This window comes from Stomoxys calcitrans, chromosome 3, assembly GCF_963082655.1.
Source record: "Stomoxys calcitrans chromosome 3, idStoCalc2.1, whole genome shotgun sequence".
In the NCBI taxonomy this organism is placed as follows: domain Eukaryota; kingdom Metazoa; phylum Arthropoda; class Insecta; order Diptera; family Muscidae; genus Stomoxys; species Stomoxys calcitrans.
Window position 1 is genome coordinate 117,708,040 of NC_081554.1, and position 26,939 is coordinate 117,734,978.

General features: G+C 38.2%; 1 protein-coding gene across 2 annotated transcripts in view; it reads left to right on the plus strand.

Moving 5' to 3' along the window:
* Positions 1–23,782, plus strand: part of LOC106085295 (CD63 antigen) — a 57,240-nt gene extending 33,458 nt beyond the window's left edge. The window contains exons 1-5 of one of the 2 annotated variants that reach the window (XM_013249490.2): positions 5,246–5,361; positions 5,416–5,507; positions 5,576–5,935; positions 5,999–6,217; positions 22,211–23,782. In XM_013249490.2, the coding sequence (XP_013104944.1) occupies positions 5,445–5,507; positions 5,576–5,935; positions 5,999–6,217; positions 22,211–22,276 (708 nt within the window). In that variant the 5' untranslated portion in view covers positions 5,246–5,361; positions 5,416–5,444 and the 3' untranslated portion in view covers positions 22,277–23,782. Of the gene's footprint in view, positions 1–5,245; positions 5,362–5,415; positions 5,508–5,575; positions 5,936–5,998; positions 6,218–22,210 lie in introns of those variants that run through there. The other variant, XM_013249491.2, reaches the window with a different exon arrangement.
* Positions 23,783–26,939: the final 3,157 nt, after the last annotated feature.

Consider the following 26,939-nt stretch of genomic DNA (forward strand, 5'->3'; position numbering starts at 1 on the left):
CCACGCTAGAGATTTGGACATTAGAACCTTGAACCAAACGCTGAAAATTAATATAATGCTACACTTTTAATTTTTGAATAATACAACATATATTCGATCTAATATCTTTGGTGACATCGATTAAAGCAGTTTTGCAGCTGCGTTTCGGTCTGAACCCAGACTGTTTGCTGGATAAAAGGCGGTATTCGTTTAAGTACGTACTCACTTGCTTATGGATTATATTTTCTATAGCATTTGACAAGAAAGCCAGAATTGATATGGGACAATAGTCATTTCCATTTTTTGATTTTGGCCATAGTATTATTTTTGGATTTTTCCCATCCAGCCGGATAAATGCTAGTTGTTAAAATGTCATTGAAGAAGTATGTAATATAGAGCAGTATGAATGGTAAAGTGTACTTTATGGCTCTGTGCATTAATATGAGAGGTATTCCGGCCATAATGTTATATGCTCAGTTGTTGGAACTCAAACTTCTATATCAAGGCATATTTATAAGGTGGCCGCATTGGCGAATTGCTACAACAACGCCAAGATATATTCATTTACAGGTAGTGGCAGTTGCCCAACAACAAAATATTGAGTGCACTATCTGTTAAAATCAGTGATTAGTGCAACTTTGATTTTGAGTATGTTACTAATTCGCGCCATTTTTCGATGTTTTGTGTGTGTTATAGTTCTTAACAGTAATACACACACGCACAACCAAAACTCGTCGACAGATGGTGCACTTTGCGAGAAAAAATTGTTCTCAGCTGTTTACGGTACACTACCTGGTAGTTATGTCATGAACAAAGCATCGTTTTTGGGAACGTGATACTAGAGAAGAGCACATGAGTGAATTTTCACTCAATCTCCGGAGAATAAAATGTTACTTAGGCACGCTCACGAGACACTCACGGCTCACGAGACACTCACGGTCACGAGACACTCACGGCTCACGAGACCTGTGACCTGTATACATGCGAACATAACGCCCTATAAAAAAGAAGACAGAAAACCAAAAAAAGTCGACGTTGTGAATTTTCGGCGCCCAAATATACCCAACCAAATAAATTTATGAAATAATATCCAAAAAAAAAAAAACAAACAGCATTCAATATTAAATTCAATTCACTATTTAATATATCTAAATGCAAAAACTGCATAAAAAGCATTAAATTTTCTAATTTTAATCATAAAAAATATATAAAAATACTTGCAATTTTCACTAGTTGACAAAACGAGCAATTAGTATGGTTGCATGATGAACTAACGATTCCGCCTGCAGCTTTGTGGTCATGACACTGAAATAACTAAAAACTTTAACTTAATAGTCGCTGCTTTTTAATTGTTGCAACGTATTCAGTCGCTCCTGCCTGTTGTTATAAGCAGTTGCTTATACGCACATTACATTTTGTATGTGACAAACATATAAGTGCTAAAATTATAGAAACAATGCAGGAATTAAATATCTATATTATAATAATATGTATATACTTTTTTGTTTTTAATTTTATATGCGCCATTTTTATTTAGTTTAACTTGAATGGAATTTTCTTAAAAATGTTTATACGAGCAGATGATGAATTAAAATAAAACTTTTAATTCATCATCTGCTCGTATAAACATTTTATTTTCTATGTACAACAAAATAACAAGTTTAAAAAAACAATAATTAATTAGAGAATGTGGAGAAGTTTTTTTTGTAAATGTTTTGTTTTATTTTAACTCATCATTTGCTCTTATAAAAATTTCAATAACTTCACTGACGTTATCAACTTTCAAAGTAGTGAACTTGGAGCAAAAAGGTGAAGTAGGCAAACCAATTTTCAAAATTTTTTTACCTACTTCACTTAATTAACGATTTCGTTAAGTTCCCATTTTTGACAATTCATATATTTAAAATACACAGAATTTTAAATGTTTATTCTCAGTTGCAATTTTATAACAAGTAAAAGCGTGCTAAGTTCGGCCGGGCCGAATCTTATATACCCTCCACCATGGATCGCATTTGTCGAGTTCTTTTCCCGGCATATCTTCTTAGGCAAAAAAGGATATAAGAAAAGAGTTGCTCTGCTATTAAAACGATATCAAGATATGGTCCGGTTGGGACCACAATTAAATTATATGTTGGAGACCTGTGTAAAATTTCAGCCAATTCGTATAAGAATTGGGCCCATTGGGGCTCACGAAGTAAAATAGAGAGAACAATTTATATGGGATCTGTATCGGGCTATAGACCGATTCAGACCATAATAAACACGTTTGTTGATGGTCATGAGAGGATCCGTCGTACAAAATTTCAGGCATATCGAATAATTAAGAAGTCAAGATCCCAGATCGGTTTATATGGCAGCTATATCAGGTTATGAACCGATTTGAACCTTATTTGACACGGTTGTTGAAAGTAAAAATAAAATACGTCATGCAAAATTTCAGCCAAATCGGATAGGAATTGCGCCCTCTAAAAGCTCAAGAAGTCAAATCCCCAGATCTGTTTATATGACAGCTATATCAGGTTATGGACCGATTTAAACCATACTTGGCACAGTTGTTGGATATCATAACAAAATACTTCGTGCAAAAATTCATTCAAATCGGATAAGAATTGTGCCCTCTAGAGGCTCAAGAAGTCAAGACCCAAGATCGGTTTATATGGCAGCTATATCAGGTTATGGACCGATTTAAACCATACTTGGCACAGTTGTTTTGTATCATAACAAAACACATCGTGCGAAATTCCATTCCATTCGGATAAGAATTGCGCCCTCTAGAGGCTCAAGAAGTCAAGACCCAAGATAGGTTTATATGGCAGCTATATCAGGTTATGGGCCGATTTGAACCATACTTGGCACAGTTGTTGGATATAATAACAAAACACGTCATGCAAAATTTCATTTCAATCGGATAAGAATTGCGCACTCTAGAGGCTCAAGAATCAATAACCAAGATCGGTTTATATGGCAGCTATATCAGGTTATAAACCGATTTGAACCATACTTGCCACAGTTGTTGGATATAATAACAGAACACATCGTGCAAAATTTCATTCTGATCGGATAAGAATTGCGCACGCTAGAGGCTCAAGAAGTCAAGACCCAAGATCGGTTTATATGGCAGCTATATCAAAACATGGACCGATATGGCCCATTTACAATACCAACCGACCTACACGAATAAGAAGTATTTGTGCAAAATTTCAAACGGCTAGCTTTACTCCTTCGGAAGTTAGCGTGCTTTCGACAGACAGACGGACGGACGGACGGACAGACGGACGGACATGGCTAGATCGACATAAAATGTCACGACGATCAAGAATATATATACTTTATGGGGTCTCAGACGAATATTTCGAGTAGTTACAAACAGAATGACGAAATTAGTATACCCCCCATCTTATGGTGGAGGGTATAAAAAGTTGAAAGTCTTATACTCTTTTAGACTTTGTCCTGAAATTTATTCCTTTAATTTTTACTCATATCTATATATTTATATATTCTTTTTAAGGGGAAAGAACTATTTGTGTTGTCAATTTTTTATATATATATACCCTACACCACTACTATTATAGAGATGGGTTCAGATTTAAATATAGCTCTCATATATATACATCGCCCGATTTTCACTGCTAGAGCCACTGCAAGTGCATTTATTGACCAATCTTCCCAACACTTTGTACAACGCTTTCCTCAACAAATTCCACAATATTTAAAAAATTTAGTCGAACTCGGTTCAGATTTAGATATAGCTCCCATATATATGTTCGTCCGATTTGCAGTAATAATGCAATAAAATGGTCATTTGTTAACCGATTCTCTCGAAGTTTTGCAGGAAGCATTTTGTAATGACTCGACATTACTAGTGAATTTCATAGAATTCGGTTCAGATTTAGATATAGCTCTCATATATATATATATATATATATATATATATATATATATATATATATATATATATATATATATATATATATATATATATATCGCCCGATTTTCACTCCTAGATCCACTGCAAGCGCATTTATTGACCAATCTTCCCAAAATTTTGTACAACTCTTTCCTCGACGACTTCCACAATATATGCAGGGTTTGCTCGAAATCGGTTCAGATTTCGATATAGCTCCCATGTATATGTTCGTCAGATTTGAAATAATGTTGTCGTTTATCCACCGTATTTATTACAGTTTGAACATATTTGCTCGAAAACTGGTTCAAAATTAGATATAGCTCCCACTTAGTCCCTATAGTGTAGGTGTGGGGTATTATAAAGTTGGCACCGCCCGACTTTTGCATTTCCTTACTGGGATTTACTTTATTTTACTTCTTGACATTTGAATTACGAAAATCGAAATTCTTATTTAATATATTAAATATATATGTTTAAAACTTATTTGATAAGAATTTTCGTCATATAGGGAACAAATTATTAATTAAATGTTTCGTGCATTGTTTCATTTTTAAATTGGGGCTTTATTTCATATGAAATAATACGCCAAATTTTGGGACTTTACTTCATTTTAGTTTGGCGTTTTTTCATTTCATAGCGACCTTATTTCTTTTTTAATTTTGGGGTCTAATTTCTTTATGAAATAAAGCTCGATTTTTGGGTCTTTATTTCATATTCAGTTTGGGGCTGTTTGGCATTGGGGCCTTATTTCATACCGCAATTTCTTTATAAGAATTAAGAGGAAATAATCTCCAAAATTACTCTTGAGGGCTATTTAATTTTTTTGCTTTGGAGGTTATTTCGTACTGCCGAATTTTTATAAAAATATCAGAAAGTTGTTTTGTTATTTTAAAAACAAATAAAGGCCGATTTGTTGGCGGTCATAATGCCCAAACCAATTGCACTACATTTTGCAAGCAATACGTCAGTCTTTATGGCAACTACATATATCCAAATATGGTTCGATTTCATCAGTTCGATCATAAAATGATTCTCATATATAAAGGATAAGAAATTAATAACTATTGTTGTACAATTTTTGGATAGAGTATGAATATATTTTAAACCGGAGTCAGTTGATGGATTTTTAAAGCCATTTAAGATTGCGGCTTATTGCCAAGTAGAGGCGCGGAAGAAAACAAATTAGAAAATTATTTTTCAAATACATGTGTCAATTGTTTGCTGCAGCTGAGAAAAACAATTGTTTCCCTTTTAATGCAGGCAACCTAATGTATATTGCGGTTGATGTGTGGGTATGTGTGATTGTGTTTGTATGTTGCTTTTTGAGCTACTTTTCTATGGCATGCGTGAACAAGTGCTACTACGTACACAGCAGTTGAAGAGAGAACTTTCAAGTCGGATCTGTTGGCGGCGGAAGTTTTTCGAAGCCAAAGAAATATTTTTTGCTATTCAATATATTTTTATCTCAGTATAAGGTCACCCAGTAATCCCAGTGTCTTGATTTTACCTAAATTTTTTTTTATTTACAGATTACAAATCGTTAATCTAGTAAATCAAAATGGCATCTGGAGGCTTAACATGTGTCAAATATTTAACCTTTTTCTGTAATTTATTATTTGCCGTAAGTTGTATTATGGATGTCTTTGGAATTCGTTGGTTCTTTTTTAATTTCCATTTGTACCCTTGCAGCTGTCGGGAGTTTTGATTTTATTGATTGGCGCCATGGTTCAATTTAACTATGCACACTATTCGAATTTCGTCAGTGATCACATATGGACAGCTCCCATTATTTTGATGGTTGTAGGTGCTTTGGTAGCATTCATCTGTTTTATGGGATGTTGTGGCGCCTTAAAGGAGAACAGTTGCATGATTCTGTCGTTTGCCATTTTAGCATTAATAGTATTTTTCCTTGAAATCGGCTTGGGCATAGCTGGCTACATCAAACACACTGGCTTGAGGCAAATTATGGAAACACAATTTAACGCCACCATGGAGCAATACAATGAACGCAAAGATTATCGAGACGCCTGGTCGTTATTACAAACAGAGGTAACATTTCAGTTATCCCTTGTATCCTAGTTCACCTAATACAAATCACATTTCTACGAACAGTTGGGGTGCTGCGGCATTCAGGGACCCAACGATTGGGAAAAGGTTTTCTCAAACGAAACTATGCCCGCGTCTTGTTGCCCAATGATTAACCTCAACGAAGCTACTTCATGCACTGTGACACATGCAAATAAGAATGGCTGCTTAAAGGAACTCCTGGATATCTTGGATTCGAAAACCCTTGCTTTGGCTGTAGTAGTTTTGGGTGTTGCAGGCATTCAGGTAAGATACCACTACCTACAATTTAAGTGTTATGTTTTAATGTTCATGAAGCAAAGCCGATGATATAAAACTTTCACAATTCAATTCATAAACATACGAAGTTTAATTTAATAAAATGATAATTTGGTATAATGTAAACTTAGTGTGAATAGTTGGATGGGATGATTTTAAAGTGTCTTTGTATGTTGAGCCAAAGATGTGTTCACTTCGCTTATTTGTTTAGGACTCGCTGTGTGCAGAAGTGCTTCTTTAGATTTGGATGTTGCGATAATGTTAGGCTGAATGTCTGCACAATACCAAGGTTGCCGTAACATCTCCGTTTTTAAATTAAAACCGTACTTGTTGTCTTCTGGATAATCTTCGGTGGTCGATTTGCATGGCTGAACTCGGTGAGGTGACGAAATCTTTTACTGGAGATTGTGCCATGTCTGAATTTTCTGATGCCTGTGGAACACTTGTGTCTTCCACTGCCGCTGTTGGAATATCAAAATCCTGGAGTAACATATCAAGTGTTAATATGCCATCTGTAGGTTGTGTTAAATCTGCAGTTTCTAAGATTCTGAGACTCAGTTGATCTGCATAAACCTTGTATTTTTTTTACGATTTCCAATCCAAACTAGCGTATCGTAAGTGACTTGTCCGATTTTACGAAGAACATTTCCTGGACCCCTAAATTATTTGATTCCCTTGAATTCTCATGCGTAGGACAAGATCTCCATTTTTGAATGTCTTCGACTTTGTACCATGTTTGGAGCTGTTTTTGTTTTCCATTTGCTCATTCGTTTTTGCTGGCGTTGATACATTTAGATAATTCGAGTTTGGTGTAGATCTATAAAACTCCAGAAATGTGTGAAGTATTTCTGTTGTCGTTCCTTCCCCTTCCATTTTCTTGAGTGCTTTTTTCAAAGTGTCAACGAACCCTTCAGCTTGGCTATTTGAGTTCGGACGAAAACGGACAATTCGATTATGCTGAATGGATTTTCCTTGAACCATTCTTCAAAGTTGCTGGAAAAGAACTGTGTTCCGTTGCCCGAAACCAATTGTTATGGATTGCAGAACTGTGAGCAGTACTCAGTAGTTAACTTGATTGTAGTTAACGTTTCATAAATGACTGAATATATGCGATTGCGGGCATTCGAACGCGTTGTTATTGGCCATGAGAATAAATCTGTCTTGACTGAGTTTTTGACTGCTAATTGACAGTTGTTGCATTTCTTGACGCTGTTCTATATGATCAATTCGAGTGTTTTGCCCTTCGCCATAGCAAAATGTTTCGATAGGTTTTCGGAATGACGATACTCGAAATGAAAAGTAGACATCCATCGACGTATGAAAGTAAATCCTTTCTTTGGATTTGATTTGCCTTTTGAACCACCCTTGTTCCATTTTTGTCAAAATTCATTGAAAAATTTTGCCTGATTTCGTTGTCTTCGAAATCATGGTGTGGTTAAAGGTAGAGTTTATAATGATTTATTGAGATCATCTTGAAAATCTTTTGCAAAATTGATGGAAGCTTTTCAAAAAACCTTCAATGGTTTCTCGTGTAAGTTTATTAGACTCGAGAGAACATCTGCCTGTCTAAAATCTTGAATGTTTGTATATCTGATGTCAAAATCATATTGTTGCAATTAGCGCGTCATTCTGATGAATGACGCATGCATTTTTCAATATCAATTGTAATCACTAATCTCATTTAAAAGCATGGTTGTGTTCAGTACAATGTTATCAATTCTATATTTTCTACTACAATATGCTATAATTAGAGCCCATCTTTGGAGTAAGGTGAACTTGAAATATGGTAAATGGCCCACATCCTTTTTTCAGGGAAAATGACGGCACCGATTCCATGACTTGTTGCGTCAGCTGCTACGTGAATCGGTAGACTTGGATTATAATGGGTGAGGAGTAAATCAGAAGAAAGAATTTCTTTGAATTTATCCAATACCGACACTCAGCTGACCAAATAAAATAACTGTCCTGTATTTGATTTGTGATTTGAATAATTGGCATTTTTCAAATTTGAAACGTACACCAAATTCCATGATCTGTTGGAGTAATTTGTGTAGACTTTCCTTGTGTTGATATGACTTTGGCGGCGATCATTAATGTAATTCTTTATTCCATCAGTTGCAGTGCAAAGTTGATCCATTAGACGTTGAAATGCACCTGGTGCACATTTTACTCCTACGACAACCTGTTGAATCCGAAGAGTCCTCTATGTGTAATCAACGTAAGTTCCTTGTTCCTTGTTCCTTGCTTTCATCGTCGATTTTAGCGTGAAGGTATACGTCAGATAAATCTAGAGTTGAGTGAACACTGTGCAACTGTGGCAATCTGATAATAAGTCTTCTAGTCTCCGAAAATCCTTGTTGTTGTTGTTGTTGTTGTAGCAGTTTATTGTGTACTATCTTTCGTCTGCTTGATTCTGTTGAGTGTCAAGACCCAGGAACTCCGCGACTAAGATGGGATGCGTCCGCAGGGATCTGGGTCTGGCCGGGCAGTTAAACAGGTGACGTGTATCGTGCGGTCCCTGGTTACAATCGGGACATACATCTTGCACGTCGGCATCAATCTTAGCTCTGTGGGAATTGAGGTGGCTGCATCTGCCGGAACGTAATTGAGCCAGAACCACTCTGGTTTGCCGGGGGAGGTCGATTTCTTCGGGTGCAATGGGTGGCGGTCGTTCTCCAAGGACTACATTCACCCGGTAGCCAATTAACGCGTCTGCTACCGTGTCTGCATGAATGTTGTTCAGACCCGCTTGATATGCCGCTTGATCTAGAGGTTCTCTCTTGTAGCGCTGGACCTCACGCTCTAGATCGTGTAGATCAACCTTAAGGCTTCTGGGCGGTGGGTATCTATCCACAAGATGATGATTTGGATGATTTCTGCGATAACAGCCCAAAAGGTATTGCTTAGACAGCATGTAGTTATGTCTTCGCACTGGTAGGATCTTTGTCTCCTGATGGAGGTGGTCCACATGAGAACTAAGGAGACAGCCCGTCGCAGTTCGGAGGGCGGCATTCTGACAGATCTGAATATTATTCCACTGCGTTTCACAAAGTTGACGTGACCACACTGGCGCTGCATAACTTACCACAGACCGGCCAATTGCTTTGTACGTGGTCAACAAGGTTTCTTTGTCTGCACCCCAAGTGCTTCCAGCGAGTGACTTGAGGACCTTGTTTCTACTTTTGACTTTATTGCAGATTGCTGTGGCATGTGGGGAGAAAGTGTAGGAGCTGTCAAATGTGACGCCAAGTATTTTGGGACACTTGATGGTCGGAATCATTTCTCCATCGACCATCACAGTCAGCTCAGAATTCACCTCACGCGTATTTGTAGTGAACAGTGTGGCTGAAGATTTGGTGGCGGATATCTTCAGATTTCTTGCAGCGAAATATGAGGCAAGCTCGTTGAGGTAGACGTTCAACCTATCGCAGATGTCATCAATGGGTGGGGGGCCTGATGCCATGATCGTACAGTCGTCCGCATATGATACGATCTCTATGCCATCTGGAGGAGGTGGGATGGAGGATAGGTAGAGGTTAAACAGAGCCGGAGATATCACCCCACCTTGGGGAACTCCCTGTTTCACTCTACGGTGTTTTGACTTCTTATCCCTAAATTCCACAAATGACTGGCGGCCACACAGATAATTCGCGACCCAACGTTTCAGGCCTGGCTGGAGGGACGTGTTGGCGATGTCCTCAAATAATTTGGCATGGCTGACCGTGTCGAATGCCTTCGATAGGTCCAGTGCCACGAGGACCGTCCTATCACATGGCCTGGGTTGATTGAAGCCACGGAGAGATGTCTGGCGAGCTGCTGCACCTCCTCGTAATCCTAGTGGGGGCATCCTCATTCACCGTGCAAAACGTGGAGCTATCTATCTGCTCTGCCAAAGCTATGCCACGCTGGTCGTTATCTAGGGGAGAATGCCATGACGAGTGATGTGCATTAAAATCCCCCAGAACCAGACGACTATGGCCAGATAGCAACCCACTTATGTCGGGGCTGTAGGCCTGGCCATTAATCGGGACACAGCTACCAACCGGCGGTATATACACGTTGTATATCTCTATCTCGGCAGTACCAGACCTGACTGCTACCCCCATACATTCCATGTATGGGTCACTAGCGTCAAGCGCAGGCGAGATAGGTCTATACTGCACGGAATGGTGTATAACGAAGGCCAATCCCCCACCTCCATTCCTTGAGCGATCCTTACGTAGCACATTGTAGCCGTGACAACTGTGCAAGCTGCAGGTGTTAGTCAGCTTTGTCTCCTGGATCGCTGCGACCGATATGCTCTTCCGACTCATAAAATCTACAATCTCATCAATCTTGCCTCGCAGTCCATTGCAGTTTAACTGCAAGAACGATACATTTCCCGACACTGGCCTGGCAATAGTAGGGCTAGGGTGCTGTCGTTGCATAAATTGCCGTACGGGAGAGGTCGGGGGGGTCACATAGTCCGACGACGAGGACGCCGAAGGCGACGACGGCGACGCTTGTGACCCACTGCTGGCTATGTTCGCACAGCACCTAGCGACATAGCCAGTATGACTATACTCCCGTAGCGAAGTTAGGCCAGAGCAAGAACGGAAATGTACCCACTCCAAGCACCGGTTACACCTCACCGACACTGACCGATGATGAAGGCGGTTCTGGCAAACGGAACAGAACCAGGGTCCGGGGTTCTTTTCAATCCCGGCACGGACCAGAAGCATACGGAGAAGGCACTCCGGGATGTGCCTCTCCCATGACAAAAAAAGACGAACACGTAAACTGAGGCGGCAGCCCTTGCCGATGAAGATTCCATCGGGTCAATCCGATGCGTACAACCGGCTGCCATGGGATCCGAAAATCCTTACCTTACCGTTGCGTTTGTTTACGGCTATCGGTGCTGCACACTTTGTCGGGTCCACGGGTGTGATGATTGCAAGTTCTCAAGACGTTGTGATTCTGTCTCGATCGTACGTGTTGCACTGGACGTTTTGGTATGAATACTTTCTTCAAATTCGGCGGTAGTTTGATATGCACCTTTGTTTTTTCGCGTAGACCTAGTGTACTATGGCCGGAAACTTGTTTGAATTTTGTTCTTTGAAAATTTTGCTGTCGAAATTTATTTTTCGGCACCATACTGATATGGATGTGTCCCATAATTTGAATTGTTGAATCCAGTCTGTGCCAAGCACGTTCAAAGAGTACACATTTGATGTGTAGAAACTTTGAAGTTTCCCCAATTATCACTTCTTACGTGAATTCAGCGAGAAGTTTTATTCGATTGGCATTTGCGTCATTAGCGGTGGTTACATATGCTTCAGGTTTTCCGATGCTCTTCCATGTCGGAACGATTGCGATGTCGGAAGCTGTGTCGACTTGAAATTTTACCTACTTTGAGTTGATGATAATTGTGACGTATTTCCGTAGATCCGTGAATTGGACTTGATTGGTGGAAAATACTGATTTTGGCTTTGTTTTGAACTGTTGTTTTGATATGGCCTGTTGTATTGAGAAGTCTTCTTCTCCTTTTGGTCCATGCTGTTCCATTAACCATCTCTATGACCTGTTTGCTTGCAAGTGGTTTGCATATGTGCTTTGAATATAACCGTGTGAAACGACACTTTTCTCCACAACAGAGCACTGGCTTCTCTTTCGAATGTGTCTGAACCGATTATACCACGATTCAAATACCAAACCAATACCAGGCTCATAATTTAAATTCGTCATGCAATTTGCTAGAGACTCCATGAGGTGAGCTTTCGGCTCTACTGGAACTGGAAGTGTTGAAGAAGTTGCTGATTCATCTTTGTCTTTACTCACGATGAATTCCGTGAGTTGTATGAGCAATTCTGTGTGCTATTGCATTGACTTCTGTTGATCCGAGATAAATTTCACAATATTGTCATCTGTCATTTTCTGTGTGTACACCGTTATGCCATTAATATTCATATTTTAACCATAAATAAGATTAGAATTGCGTCTAGAAATTTAAAGAAGTAGACGAAAGATGGTTTATGTTGGAGTTTTATCTTCTATATAAGGAAGTATTTATCAAAATTTCGATCGGCTAGACATTTTCGTAAACGGACAGTCATAACAGTGCTGTTAGGTGTAAAAAAGTGTCCGATTCAATTAAAACAAGTAAAAAGGCGTTAAGTTCGGCCGTACCGAACTTTGGATATCCACCACCTCGGTTATATATGTAAAACACCTTTCGCCAAAATCCGGTGAAAAAGGCATACCTTATGCCCAATAGCAGCTATATCGAAATATGTTCCGATTTGGAGCAAATACTAAAAAGTACAAGTAATTGTTCAATTGTGCATGACAAAATATTGATCTTTTTAGTAGCTATATCTAAAAATAAACAGATCTGAATCATATACAACACGGATGTCGAAAAGCCTAACATAAGTCACAGTGTCAAATTTCAGTGAAATCGGATTATATATGCGCCTTTTATGGGACCAAGATCTTGAATCGAGGCATCGGTCTATATAACAGCTATATCCAAATCTGGACCGATTTGGACCAAGTTGCAGAAAAATGTGGACGAGCCCAACACAACTCACTGTCCCAAATTTCGGCGAAATCGGACAATAAATGCGTCTTTTATGGGTCAAAGACCTTAATTCGAGAGATCGGTCTGTATGGCAGCTATATCTAAATCTGGACCCATCTGAGCCAAATTGAAGAAAAATGTCTAAGGGCCCAACACAACTCACTGTCCTAAATTTCGGCGACATCGGACAATAAATTCGCCTTTTATGAGCCCAAAGCCTTAAATCGAGAGATCGGTCTATATGGCAGCTATATCCAAATCTGGATCGATCTGGACCAAATTGAAGAAGGAAGAAAGGCCTTACATAACTCACTATCTCAAATTTCAACGAAATCGGACAATAAATACGTCTTTTATTGGTCAAACACCTTAAATCGAGAGATCGGTCTGTATGGCAGCTATATCCAAATCTGGACGGATCTGGGCTAAACTGAAGCAAAATCGGTTAATAAATGGGGCTTTTATGGACCTAAGACCCTCAATCGACGGATCGGATGGGGGCTATATCAAGATATAGTCGGATATAGCCCATCTTCGAACTTAACCTGCTTATGGACAAAAAAAAAAGAATCTGTGCAAAGTTTCAGCTCAATATCTCTATTTTTAAAGACTGTAGCGTGATTTCAACAGACAGACGGACATGGCTATATCGTCTTAGATTTTTACGCTGATCAAGAATAAGGTCGGAAATGGATATTTCGATGTGTTGCAAACGGAATGACACTCATCCTTCGATAGTGGGTATAAAAATATTAAAATAACTTACTGCCTAGACTACTAGTATTTTTTTCTTTTTGTCCTCTATTCGTTCGTTGACTAAATGGTGACCACGCTACTAAAATATGTTGTTATCCACCATAGTTGTACTATTAAGACTTTCATTTGGTATTCGCATTTAATGGACGGATGTAAATTTATGGGAAAAAATACCCATTTTAATTAGGTCAGTTAAAAGTATTTTTGAATGATTAAGCAATTTTCCAATAAATTGATTTATTCGTTTACCGCTTCATTATTCAGCTTGTGATAAATGCAAATTGCAAAATCATTTATTAATAATACAAATTCAGCAAAATTTTTAATTGAATGTACAAAGTTCTTAATTAAACCAAAATTTCCATTTTTCCTGTGTATTTGGAAAATGTTCAGATTCAATTAAAAACATGGTTGCATCAATTAATTTTTTAATTGAAATTTGTCTAAATTTCAATCACGGTCGTAATGGGAAACCCCCGTATGAATTGAATCAATGATTGATTCAAATAAATTTTTAATTGGAAACATATTTATTTTTAATTAAATTTTAAATTGAAAAATTTTTCGTGATCGGACAATATTTTGATATAGCTGCCGTATACATCGATCTCCCTAATAAAGTATTGGGGACTTAAAGGAGAATTTTTCATCAAATTGCGGCGAAATTTGCAGGAGTAAATGTAGTACAGATTTCACCATATATATTTGAATATAGCTTCCATATACTGGAGGTCACATAGGGTAGCGCAGAGGTAAGCATGAACGCATATGACTATGAACGCCTGAATTCGAATCTTGGCGAGATCGTTGAAAAATGTTTCTGCGGTACGCGGTTTGAACATCTTGATATGTGAGAAGGTTGTCCCTGTTCCTAAATAGAATGCTTATGTGCAAATTTGCATTGTTGCCATATGGACCGATTTGAGTTGATTGAGTCCAAAAGAGAAATATGATGCACGATTTTGTGGTGTTATGATTGTCATTCAGGTAAAAAAATATAACTAATAATATTGATTTGCGAAATTTTTAAATACCACTCGTTTAGTTTGAATTAAAAAAGTAGAATGCGCCATTTATGTGCTCAATAACCTATATCGAGAGATCGGTCTATATGACACCAATATCCAATTATGGTCCGATGTTGAACTTCTTATAACGCTACAGAATTATATGCTCGTTTCGAGTTTAATAATTTCATAACAGCTAGCAAATTCTTTTTACACAGTTTTAGTTCATTTTTAAACTTCCCACACGTAAAATATGAACTGACGAGCATTAAAACTGAAAGGTAAAATTATTGATCGCTATTTCCGAACTCTTTGGAGCATCCCATTGGAGATTGGTAGACACATTTTTATTACACAATCCATTCAGTTCCGCCTCCCACGCCTTCAATTTTAATAATCTCTATATATATAAAAGAGACGCGTGACTGACTGATCACCACCCAGCCCAAACGGTTTAAGCTAGAATCAGAAATTTTTGCCCGAAGATTTTTTCAAAATCGTACATTAAGGTACTAAAACGTAAAAATAGTACATTCTTACATACGAAGCGAGAAAATATGGGTACAGCTTGACAGTAAATATTGGGCGGCTAGAAATTGTACTTTTTTACTAAAACATAAAAAATGGTACTTTCTTTACGAATTCAGCTAAAGCGCCCAAAATTCGCATTCATTTATACCTTGACAATATATATTGGGCGACTTAATGATTTTTCAGATTCTTAGTCAGTGCTGCCAAATTTTTTTCGCAAAAAAATCGTCAAAAATTTTGGAAAAAATCCTAACAAAATCGCCAGTCTCTTAAATTAGTCCAAATCAATTAACCCTCCGAGGGTTGAGTCATCCGTTGCCAAAGTACAAGGTCCACAGGGACCTTTTTTAATTTTGATTAAAAATAGACGGAAAAAAAGTACACTGCTTATGACGAGGAAAATGGCAAAAAACCATTATAGTGGCAACACTTAACTCTATTGCAGGCATAATTTTTGTTTGTTTTTTTGGTTTCAGTGGTTCGTTTTTCTTTATTAATTTAAGAAAAAGGTATATAAAAAAGAGAAAACAATAAGTGCAGATACAGAAACGTGTTTTGGTATGAAAACAAATCATTTGATTGCTGTCAAATTTCGCTCGCGAAATAATTGAAAATTTCAGCGGTTATTACGTAAACAAAGTAGAATACCAACCCTTATAAAGAGACTCAAATCGAAAATCATCAAGCGTCAAAATGACGTAAAATTGTCACGTCTGGCAACCCCGTTCTTGGTGCTATTTGGTACTTGCAGTCTAATGAACAGGAACCCGACGATGGAACAATTACCTACTTTCTCAAGATTCGGAAGACTAGAATAGGCAATGATCCTAACACTGAAACATCAGGCAAAGCAGTGACATGGAACTCAATGCAGCTTAAAGAACAGGGAGCAGACCATCACCCACCCCTAAGAAACCCATTTACTAGAGGACCAATGAATGAGGTCAACCTTCACCGGTGCGAGGTAGCTACACACGCTCTGATGGAGAAAATCATCAAGGGAAATATTTATATTGCCTTAATTCAAGATCCATGGACGACACGGAACAAAATTTCTGGACTGAACCATATCAACTACCAATTATTCTATGCTAACACTAGTACTCGGTCGGTATCTCACTACTAAAAGCTTCATTGTTGCCTTCCAATGCGTCAATTGAAGTGGGCTTGTCTGTATAGACATGAGCTTTAACGTAGGCCCACAAAAAATAGTCTAAAGACGTTAAGTCGCACGATCCAGGCAGCCAATTGACCGAATATGTCGCCACTGAAAAATAATTGTGTAGAATACAAACATCGATTTATAATTTTTGCAGAATGTTTATCATTTTTGGCAAATAAATTGCAAAAAAATTCGAACTTGAAAATTTCAACACTAGTTAAAATGAACCACATTTGGGAAATATTGAACTTCCTATGGCTCTAAAGAATAATATGCTCGTTGCGAGTTCAAAAATTTCTTTATAGCTACGAAATTGTTTATACATACAATAGTATAAGTCCACTTTCAACTTCCCACAGGTAAAATATGAACTAAAGAGCATTGAAAATAAAAGATAAAAATATTGAAAAAAAAATCTCTTTTTCCGAACACTCCGAAGCATCCAATCTTATCTTAATTACTTAATCAATTTATTTCCGCCTGTCTCCCATCCCCACGTAATCAATCGCCCAGCTATTGTGTAAATACAAATTTAATATGAAACATTGCAATTATGAATTAAATAAAACTACATTTTGTCCCAGCCGAGTATTGAACCAAGAACCTTCTGTTTACAAAGCAGACGCTCTACGCATTCATCCACATCACTAGTTTCCCATTTCAATATTTACTAACAACAGAAAGGAGAAAACATTTTCTCACATCTTTTCATCAAAGAAGGCCATGCTTATTTTGTTCAGCTTCGTCATGTTCTATTTGTGGACACAATGTTTCACCATTAGAAATGTGTTTATTAAATTGTTCTTAATATCGAGCATGTATGAGTGAACTCAAGAAATTGGAATGAACGTTTTAGTTATATTGAACTAAAAATCTTTATTTCTTTAAGTAGTTCATTCAGTAATAAATTTCAGAATAGGCATTGTCAACGATGCTAGGCTTTGGCCAATGTTTAGTAAAATTCTCGCTTATTTCAAAATTTATCGGTTAAGGAAAATTACTAACTCCACCTGAATTGTAAGCTATTTTATCTATCTTTAGGAATTTTTAACTAATCGTGGATAAATATCATGGACTAACGAGTATTATGTACAATAATTAACTCCTATTTACGATAAGCATTTTTCTGAGTGAAAAGTTACGTTAATATTCGCATAATCTTTGAAGAGGTACGGTCCAATGAAGCCACCAGCCTACAAACCGCACCAAACTGTGACTTTTTCCGAATGCATTGGTAGCTCTAGCTGATTTTCACTCTAAAATCGACAATTCTGCATATATACGTACCCATTGAGCCAAAAATAAGCTTGGTCGCTGAACCCAAAACCTTGAACGCTGAACTTTCTTAACAGAGCACGCATTTTGATAATAAAATGCAATAATTTGCAAGCGTTGTTCGTTTGTAAAGCCTAGTACTGACTTTATTCGCACCGTAATTTTCTATTAAATTATTGTGAAATGCGACGGACTGTTTTCTTTGTCAGAACACAAACAAACGCCAAAAAACAACACACAACAAAGACAACAGTTTTGAAGCAGAGTTGATTGGCGCATTTCGTGAGCATTTAATTACATTTGCAATTGAAATTGTGCGAAATTTATCCTGATGCAGCGTCATGTCGCTACTATTTTGCTCATAGAACTCAGTACCACTTGTACGGAATGTGTTCGCATTACATTCGTCACCATTTTTTTTTATAGTGCGTTTTGACAGTTGTTCGTGTGAAAAGTCGAGGTCAGCACTAGGCTTAAGACGATTCATGGTTAAATTATAGACCAAACTGAAGATGACACGAAACGCGCGTGAGGAAATCTAGAGACTAGCCTGCATTGTCCAGAGACTGGTCTGGAAGCGATGCTGGATATGCAGCCCATTGGGTTTATACTAGGAAATATGCTACCAAGGTCGCGCTTAGTCAAGTTGAAGGAGGACAGGTGCGGCCACAGTTTCATACTACAGCCTATTGATGAAGAGGGCAGACCGAGGAGAATCTCCTACTATCTGGCAACGGTATCGATTGGAATTAGGATATTAAGGATTCGAAACGTGCGTGAGCTGTTAAAATCATTGTTGCCAAAAAGATATTAGCTAAAAAATGGTGACAAAGAAAATACAAACACATTCCGCAGAAGTGGTACTGAGTTCTTTTAACAAAATACCAGCGACATGTCGTTGCGCCAATACAATTTTCGCTTCAATTAATTGCCAATGTAATAAAAAGCTCACGAAATGGGCACCAATCAACTCTGCTTCATTGCCGTTGTCTTTGTTGTGTGTTGTTGTTTGACTTTTGTTTGTGTTCTGGCGAAGAATAGATTCTGTTGGATTTCGCAATTATTTAATAGATATTTTCACTGCGAATGAAATCAGTACTAGGCGTTATTTGTAATAAAAATCTTAATTATGTATTTTCCCGAGAGTTGTCAACGTCGGATGCAACAGTGATGAGACAAATTGTATCACGGCAGATGATTGGTAAACAAGGCATACGTTGAAGATATTTTTAATTGTACGAATTAAGTTATTATTTAATTGACATCTCCAAGATTATATTGTGTTCCCTTCCACAAATACGTATGGCGAAAAGAAATGCGAATGAATTTCTAGCATCTATCACATACAGACACAAAGTAGCGTGGATGGACAAAAAAAATATCAAGAAAATTAGAAGTATGTTTTTTATCTCTACATAAAGAGTATTTTTTCATTATAAGTTAAAAAAAATTATTGTGAAACATTTTGCGCTAAAAAAATGTAATGCAGAAAAATGCCCTATATGAACTAGGATGGATAAATGCCAAACACAACAAATTGGAATATAATAATATATTATTTTATTATCCATATATAGATTATATTGACACAATCGCTGAGGATGGAAGATAATATACGTGGATGTAAATTTCGTGGTATTCAACGCAAAATGCTAAGATTGGTATTACCACGATTCATTTTAAATATGTATATAAATTATATTTTTTATAATACTCTTAACAGACGGTGTCGCCGACTACGAAGAGAGGTCCAAAAATGGAATCGGAAATTTTCCGATATCAATTATTTATTTTTATTAAAACAGTAAAAACGTTTTTTAAAGGATTTGACAAATTTCAATTGAATGATTAATTGAATTAATAACCACTTTATTGGATTTTTGGGGGTTTCATAAATCCAAAATGCAAAATTTTTAATCAATAATACAAATTCCTTTATCGGTCCGAATTTAGCAATTTTTTTTAATTGATTGTACAAATATCTTATTTGAACATAGTTTTTCATTTTTCCTGTGGAGACGGCATCACACTATCTCCCTTCCGACTCTCCGACACCGCCACCCACCTTTGAAATTTAAAGAAATTTTTAACCCAAATGTCTGGGGAGCCGCCCTGCAGCCAAAAAAACCACAAACGAACATATAGGCCAATGCGAGATTTATATAAAAGGGACTTGGGAGTGGGTTTGTAAATTTGTTTGTTCAGTATAGAGTCAAAAACGACTGAACCGATTTTCTTGAAATTTTCACAGTATGTGTAGGTTGATCAGGATATGAGTAAGGGGTCGGATCCTCCTTCTTACCCGAAAAGCAACACTCAAAATAGAAGTATAGAGTACGAATTTGATATTAAAAATTGGGTCCAAGTCGCCACGATCAAGAGTATAATACGAATACGGTCTGGAAGGAACAATAGGCTATAACCACAAAAGCACCGCCCACTCCCATAAAGCCATGTTCGCTAAGTATGTCCTGTTTGTTGGTGTTTTGGGGTGGACATACAGGCATTTGGCCCCAGAAGCTGATACCAAATTCGCGTTCTACTTCCAAATACCTTTTCTTTGAACCCCATACTACCATGGTCGAAAAATTTCCTATTTGGGGATGCTTTTTGGGGTGGGCGGCTTTTAGGAGAGGGTCCGTCCCCTTCCGATATCAACAAATAATATAGCATATTGCTCTTCTAGACCAACTTACACAATATGTGAAAATTTCAGATTGTGTAGGATTGTATGTTAGGTTCGCATAATACCTAAAATATACACACGTTGCCATGTTTGGTCAGTTAACCTATTAGCGGTGGTTTAAGGGGCGGTTGCAGAGGTTAGAGCGCAACCCAGATACTTGGGCACACATTTTAGTTTCATATTCGTAATCTACCACCGCTAATAGGTTAGGTGGTTTAAGGGGTGGTTGCAGAGGTTAGAGCGCAACCCAGATACTTGGGCACAAATTTTAGTTTCTTATTCGTAATCTTCTCTCAAATATCTTTCATTTGAACCCCATGTAGTCATGATAAGCTAATAATACGATTCGGGGACTGGTTTAGGGGGTTAGAGCAGCCCCCATTTCTTGGAAGTCATTTCTAATATCATATTCGAAATATATTCCCAAATATCTTTAATTTGAGTTCCATATTGTCATGTTCGGTCCTCTTATACATGGACACAATTTTTAATATAATATTCGTACTCTACTCGTACTCAAATACTTTTGATTTGAGTTCCATATTGTCCCAATCAGCCCACTTTTGCTTTTGGACGGTGCTGTTGGGGTAAAGGAGTTTTAATTTTTTCTAAAATTTCTAACTCCATGTTTCGCACCACAACAAAATGTCAACGAATGGTGCGAATAATCTCTTATTTTTATACCACCACCGTAGGATAGGGGGTATATTCATTTAGTCGTTCCGTTTGAAACACATCGAAATATCAATTTCCGACCCTAAAAAGTATAGATATTTCGGATCGTTGCAAAATTCTAAGACAATTTCACGATGTCCGTGTGTCTATCCGTCTATCCGTCTGTTGTAATCGCTCTACAGTCTTGAAAAACTGAGATGTTGAGCTGAAATTTGACACAGATACGTCTTTTGTTGTTATATAGACCGATCTGCCGATAAAGGTTCTAATACCCATAAAAGCTTTGTCTTTCATCCGATTTCGATGCAATTTGTAACAGAGGGTTATTTTAAGCCTCCTGACATCTGACCTAAATATGGATAAAATCGGACTTTATTTAGGTATAGCTGCCAAATAGACCGATCTCCAGATAAAGGGTCTAAAGCCCATAAATGCTTTAATTTTTGACCGATTTCGCAGAAATTTGAAACATTGAGTAGTTTTACGCCTCCCAACACAAGATCCAAATATGGTTCGGATCGGACTATATTTAGATATAGCTGTCATACAGACCGATCTCCCTAAAAAGGGTCTGAAGCGAATAAAAGCTTTATTTTTTATCCGATTTCGCTGAAATTTGAAACAGTAAGAAATTTCAGGCCACCTGCCATCCGACCCAAATATGGTAAAGATCGGACTGTATTTAGATATAGTTGTCATATAGAACGATGTGCCGATTAAGGGTCTGAAGCTCATAAAAAATTTATTACCCGATTTTGTTGAAATTTGAAATAATAAATGCAATAGTGATTTATATTTACTAAACCACTCAATGTCCGTGCCGAATTTGGGTGCATAAGTTATCCAATTTCCACCGGATTGTGACTAAAGGAAGTTTACATATATGTGCCCAAGGTGGTGGGTATCCAAAGTTCGGCCCGGTCGAACTTAATGCCTTTTTACTTGTTAGTATGTCAGCTTTCATTTTGTTGTTGTTGCTTGTGGTGTAACAGCAATATAAAAAAACGCATGATTGCATTTTAAAGCAACAGCATTACTTGCTATTGTTGAATGAAGGCAAGTCAAAATCAACGCAAATATGAATGCGTTATAAAAGTGAATGCCAGCAATCTATTATCCGATCCGCGTCCTCTTTTCGACCTAACCTCACCTTAAAATCGTATGATTTGAGACCTTGATGTCTTGGGAAAATCTTTTTAGAATTTGTCTCAGGTTACGCTTTTGGCAACCATGGCGAAAACGGCCCACCACTTGAACATACAAACACAAAGAATTAATAAAAATTATTTATTATTTAAATTGTATTCCCCCATATATTTGTTTCTTTTAGTTTCTTACGATCCTGTTTGCCTGCTGCCTTTATCGGTCATTTCGTCGGAGCTACCAGACAGTTTGAATTACGCAGCCAAGATCCGTTGTGCCGCATTTAAAGAGCAACATCGATATAGAGAAACTACGTTGTGTCCTATCCAGTTTAGTTGTCCCACAGTTTGGACAGTGGACGCTCATCTACATGCAGTCGACAATTAAAATAAGCCAACACCTGCATATAATTATTATATATTTACAAATACATATGTCATTTTTTTAATAGTTATAAGGACACACATTCACATGAAGAATATTTAGGATAAAAGTTCACATTGCATATACAGTGAGAAAAGTATACATACACTTAAAAACACACATAAAAACTCATCTACTTGAGAATTAGGACAACTCTGCATTGAAATTGTACCTAATTTGGGTAACATTGTAAGTCATCTAGATCTATCATACCAACGTTCGTTCCATAACTTTGTGCCACAAATATCCATGCCCTCACCAAAACCATTCCATTTCATTCCAAATCGATGTTCATCAACAGCTCCCAAAGCTTACGCGAAGTTCTTTCCCTCTGTGATATCGTTTTTATGTAGGCACATGTTTTGTTCCCCCATAACTCCCTCTGCATTAAAGCATTTGAATTCACCTCCCGTCTAAGTCCAACTTGTTGTGGCAGCGTCATTAGGATATTTTAGTATTACCCAATCTAAAAGGTTTCGTTTAGAATAAGCAGAGTCCGGAGTTTTATGCAAAATCGAAAGTTTCATGTTGTTGTTGTAGCAGTTTATTGTGTTCTATCTTTCGTCTGCTTGATTCTATTGAGTGTCAAGACCCAAAGTTTCATATCTTTTATTTGTCAAATGCGGTGGTATTTTCCAATAATTTTTTTGTAAACTTTTATTGATTTGAATACATTATCTCTGCTAGTAAGTATGCAAAGTACCCACGCATTTGCCAATAAAATAGACAGAAAATTTTTGATTTTGCATAAAAATTCGGACTCTAAGAAAAGTTACGTTTCTGTCCATGGATAACCACAATTTTGCAATTTGCTCAATCTTAGCCACCGTACATAACCCTTCACTTCTCATTCATTTAGATTTTTTTGTTCAATCGTAGCCACTTGAAGCGTTAGGGATTTCTCGCCCTCAATGCAAGTTCAATTTTTAAAAGACTTGATGTTATTTCTTTTATATTTGAAGATTCTTTTGTATTAAGGACAACATTGTATTTATATTTATTATACAAATCAATTTAGTAGTTGTATTCCCTTAAGGCTTTTTATATGAAAATAAGCGTTTCTCCTTCAATTGAAGAGCAATACCCACTGATGTTTAGTAAACTTCGCAACGGAATTTAAATTTCAGAACAAACATAACGTTTCAATTTTTATTCAAAAGTATGCAATTGAAGCATATACGACTAGATTAAGCGAAGTATATTGAGATGCATTTTATAATTATACTTATAAACTTAAATATACGAAAAAAATCGCAATCTTTTTTCAATTGTTTGTATAAAAGGATTTAGCAACTGTGCAGCACTGAATAAACAATATTTTATTAAAACTTTACGAGCACGATTTTCTTATAATTAATAATACGCACAAATTTATTTAGGTGAGTGTAAAACAAGAAAAATACCAACAGAACATGTATTTACAGGGTCTACAATATGTCCTTTAGTCTTTTTTTTTTCAATATATATTTCTAATTTTTGGATCGTTCGGTTAAGGTCTACAAATTATAATCCAAAAAGGTCAATAATACACCAAATAATCTCTTAATGTAAAAATTTGCGTGACTGACTGATCATCGCCCAGCCCAAACGGCTAAAGCTAGAATCATGAAACTTGTTACGAATGTTGGTTGTTGTTGTTGTGGTTGTAGCAGTGAGTTATACACTGAGGCGGCAGCCCTTGCCGATGAAGAAGTTCATCGGGTCAATCCGGTACGTACAACCGGTTGCCATGGGATTGACGAATGTTGGTGATATTCGTGCGTTTAGGTACTCAAATGTACCAAAAAGTACAAAGCAACCCAGAGGACAAAGCTGACCAACATCTGCATCCTACACAATTGTTACGGCTGAGTAAGGATCGCTCAGGGAATGGAGGTGGGAGATTGGCCTTCGTGACACAACATTCCGTGCAATATGGACCAATCTCGCCTGCGCCTGGCGCTAGTGACGCCTACATGGAGTGCATGGGGACAGCAGTCAGGTCCGGTACTGCCGAGAGCTATACAACGTGTACATACCGCCGGTTGGTAGCTGTGTTCCAATTAATGGCCAAGCTTACAACCCCGACATACGTGGGTTACTAGCTGGCCATAATCGTCTGGTTATGGGGGACTTTAGTGCACATCACATTTCATGGCATTCCCCTAGGTAACGACCAGCGTGGCTTTGGCAGAGCAGATTGAAGACACGGTGAATGAGGATGCCCATACTAGGATTACGAGGAGATGCAGCAGCTCGCCAGACATTTCCATTGCATCTCCTGAGTGACGTATACTGGCAAACCGTCATCTCTTTGGGTTCAGACCATCTCCCCATAATTCTCACCATCGACCGACCACCCGACTTCATACAGCGAGCTAAATCTGGAAATAAACAGAAGAGTCAATGAACATAGGCGGAATTTGTGGCTGGAACACTTGGAGCAATGTTATTTAAGTACCGTTATTTAAGTCACTCTCGAACCCCGGTAGACGGGATGACAGGACCTCAGTCACTTTTGTCGAAATAACCGTGACTGATACGAAGAGATGCGCCAGGTTGTTCAACCGTCAATTTATTGTGCATCCCGAGAGTGACAGGGCAAGGAGAATTTTCATTCGCCGTGCATCAACATGGATTTCGAAGACTGCATAGCACAACAACTGCTTTGCATGCCATCACCGCTCACATTTGCCGTGGCTTCAATCAGCCCAGGCCATGTGATAGGATGGTGCTCGTGGCACTAGACCTATCGAATGCATTCGACACGGTCAACCATGCCAAACTATTTGAGGACATCGCCAACACGTCCCTCCATCAAGGCCTGAAACGCTGGGTCGCGAATTATCTGTGTGGTCGCCAGCCATTTGTGGAATTTAGGGATAAGAATTTGAAGCACCGTTGAGTGAAACAGGAAGTTTCCCAAGGTGGGGTGATATATCCGGCACTGTTTAACCTCTACCTAGCCTCCATTCCACCTCCTCCAGACGGTATAGAAATCGCGTCATATAAGGACGATTGTACGATCATGGCATCAGGCCCCCACCCATTGTTGACATCTGCGATAGGTTGAACGTCTACCTCAGTGTTCCAAAATACTTGGTGTAACATTAGATAGCTCTTACACATTCTCCCTACATGCCACAGCAATTTGCTATAAAGTCAAAAGTAGAGAGTAACAAGGTCCTTAAGTCACTTGCTGGCAGCATTTGGGGTGCAGACAAAGAAATCTTGTTGACCACGTACAAAGCAATTGGCCGGCCTGTGGTAAGTTATGCAGCGCCAGTGTGGTCTCGTCAGCTTTGTGACACGCAGTCGAATAACATTTAGATTTGTCAGAATGCCGCCTTCCGAACTGCGAAGGATTGTCTCCTCAGTTCTCATGTGGACCACTTCCATCAGGAGACAAAGATCCTACCAGTGCGAAGACATAACTACATGCTGTCTATGCAACACCTTTTGAGCTGTTATCGCAGACTATCCAAATCATCATCTTGTGGATAGATACCCACCGCCCTGAAGCCTTAAGGTAGATCTATATGATCTATAGATCAAGCGACATGTCAAGCAGGTCTAGACAACATTCATGCAGACACGGTAGCAGATGCGGTAAATGGCTACCGGGTGAATGTAGTCCTTGGAGAGCGACCGCCTCTCATTGGACCTGAAAAAATTGACCTCCCCCGGCAAACCAGAGTAGTTCTGGCTCAATTACGTTCCGGCAGATGCAGCCGCCTCAACTCCTACAGAGCAAGGATTAATGCCGACGCGCAAGATGTATGTCCCGATCGTAACCAGACACCGCACGATACACGTCGCCTGTTTAACTGCCACCCATACCCATTCGACTCAGACCTGGGTCTTGACAATCAACAGAATCAAGCAGACGAAAGAAAGAACACAACAAACTGCTACAACAATAACCAAAAAATACGAAATTATGGTAATTAGGCTAAAATTAAAGATCATCTCGAAAAAATAAGGTTAAGTAAACTGAAATCGTGCCGGAAGTGGGAGAAATATTACGCGTAGTGCTGCAATTGGTACTTTTTGTTTTGTAAATTGAGCTAGAGCTTTGACTGATACACTATTGGGTGACTTGGGGATGATTGGTTTTAACTTGGCAAAATTAAGGCTTATCTTAGTTTTTCTTCATCTCGAATGTGAGAACAAACCTCCCCGCGGTATCACCTGTTTAGATATCTTTAACATTTAAAGGTAATGAGCTCACTTGTGGAATGATAAAAAGGTGGGTTGGGCGTCGGGTTAGTAGTCCATCACCCGCAAAACTTGGAGAGATAACTTTTAAAAAACGAAGAAGATGAAAAACGGATCCACCTATATTGGCGAGCCCCGCTAACGCTTTAAGGACCATAATTTGCGTATCTGGTATGCACTGGCGGATGTATAGTAGAAGTGCAAGCAGACATTACCGCCATACAGAACGTGCGATGGGTCGGGAAGGGCTCCCCAACAACACCGAAAGGTGAAGCCCTTTAGCTGCCATTTGTTGT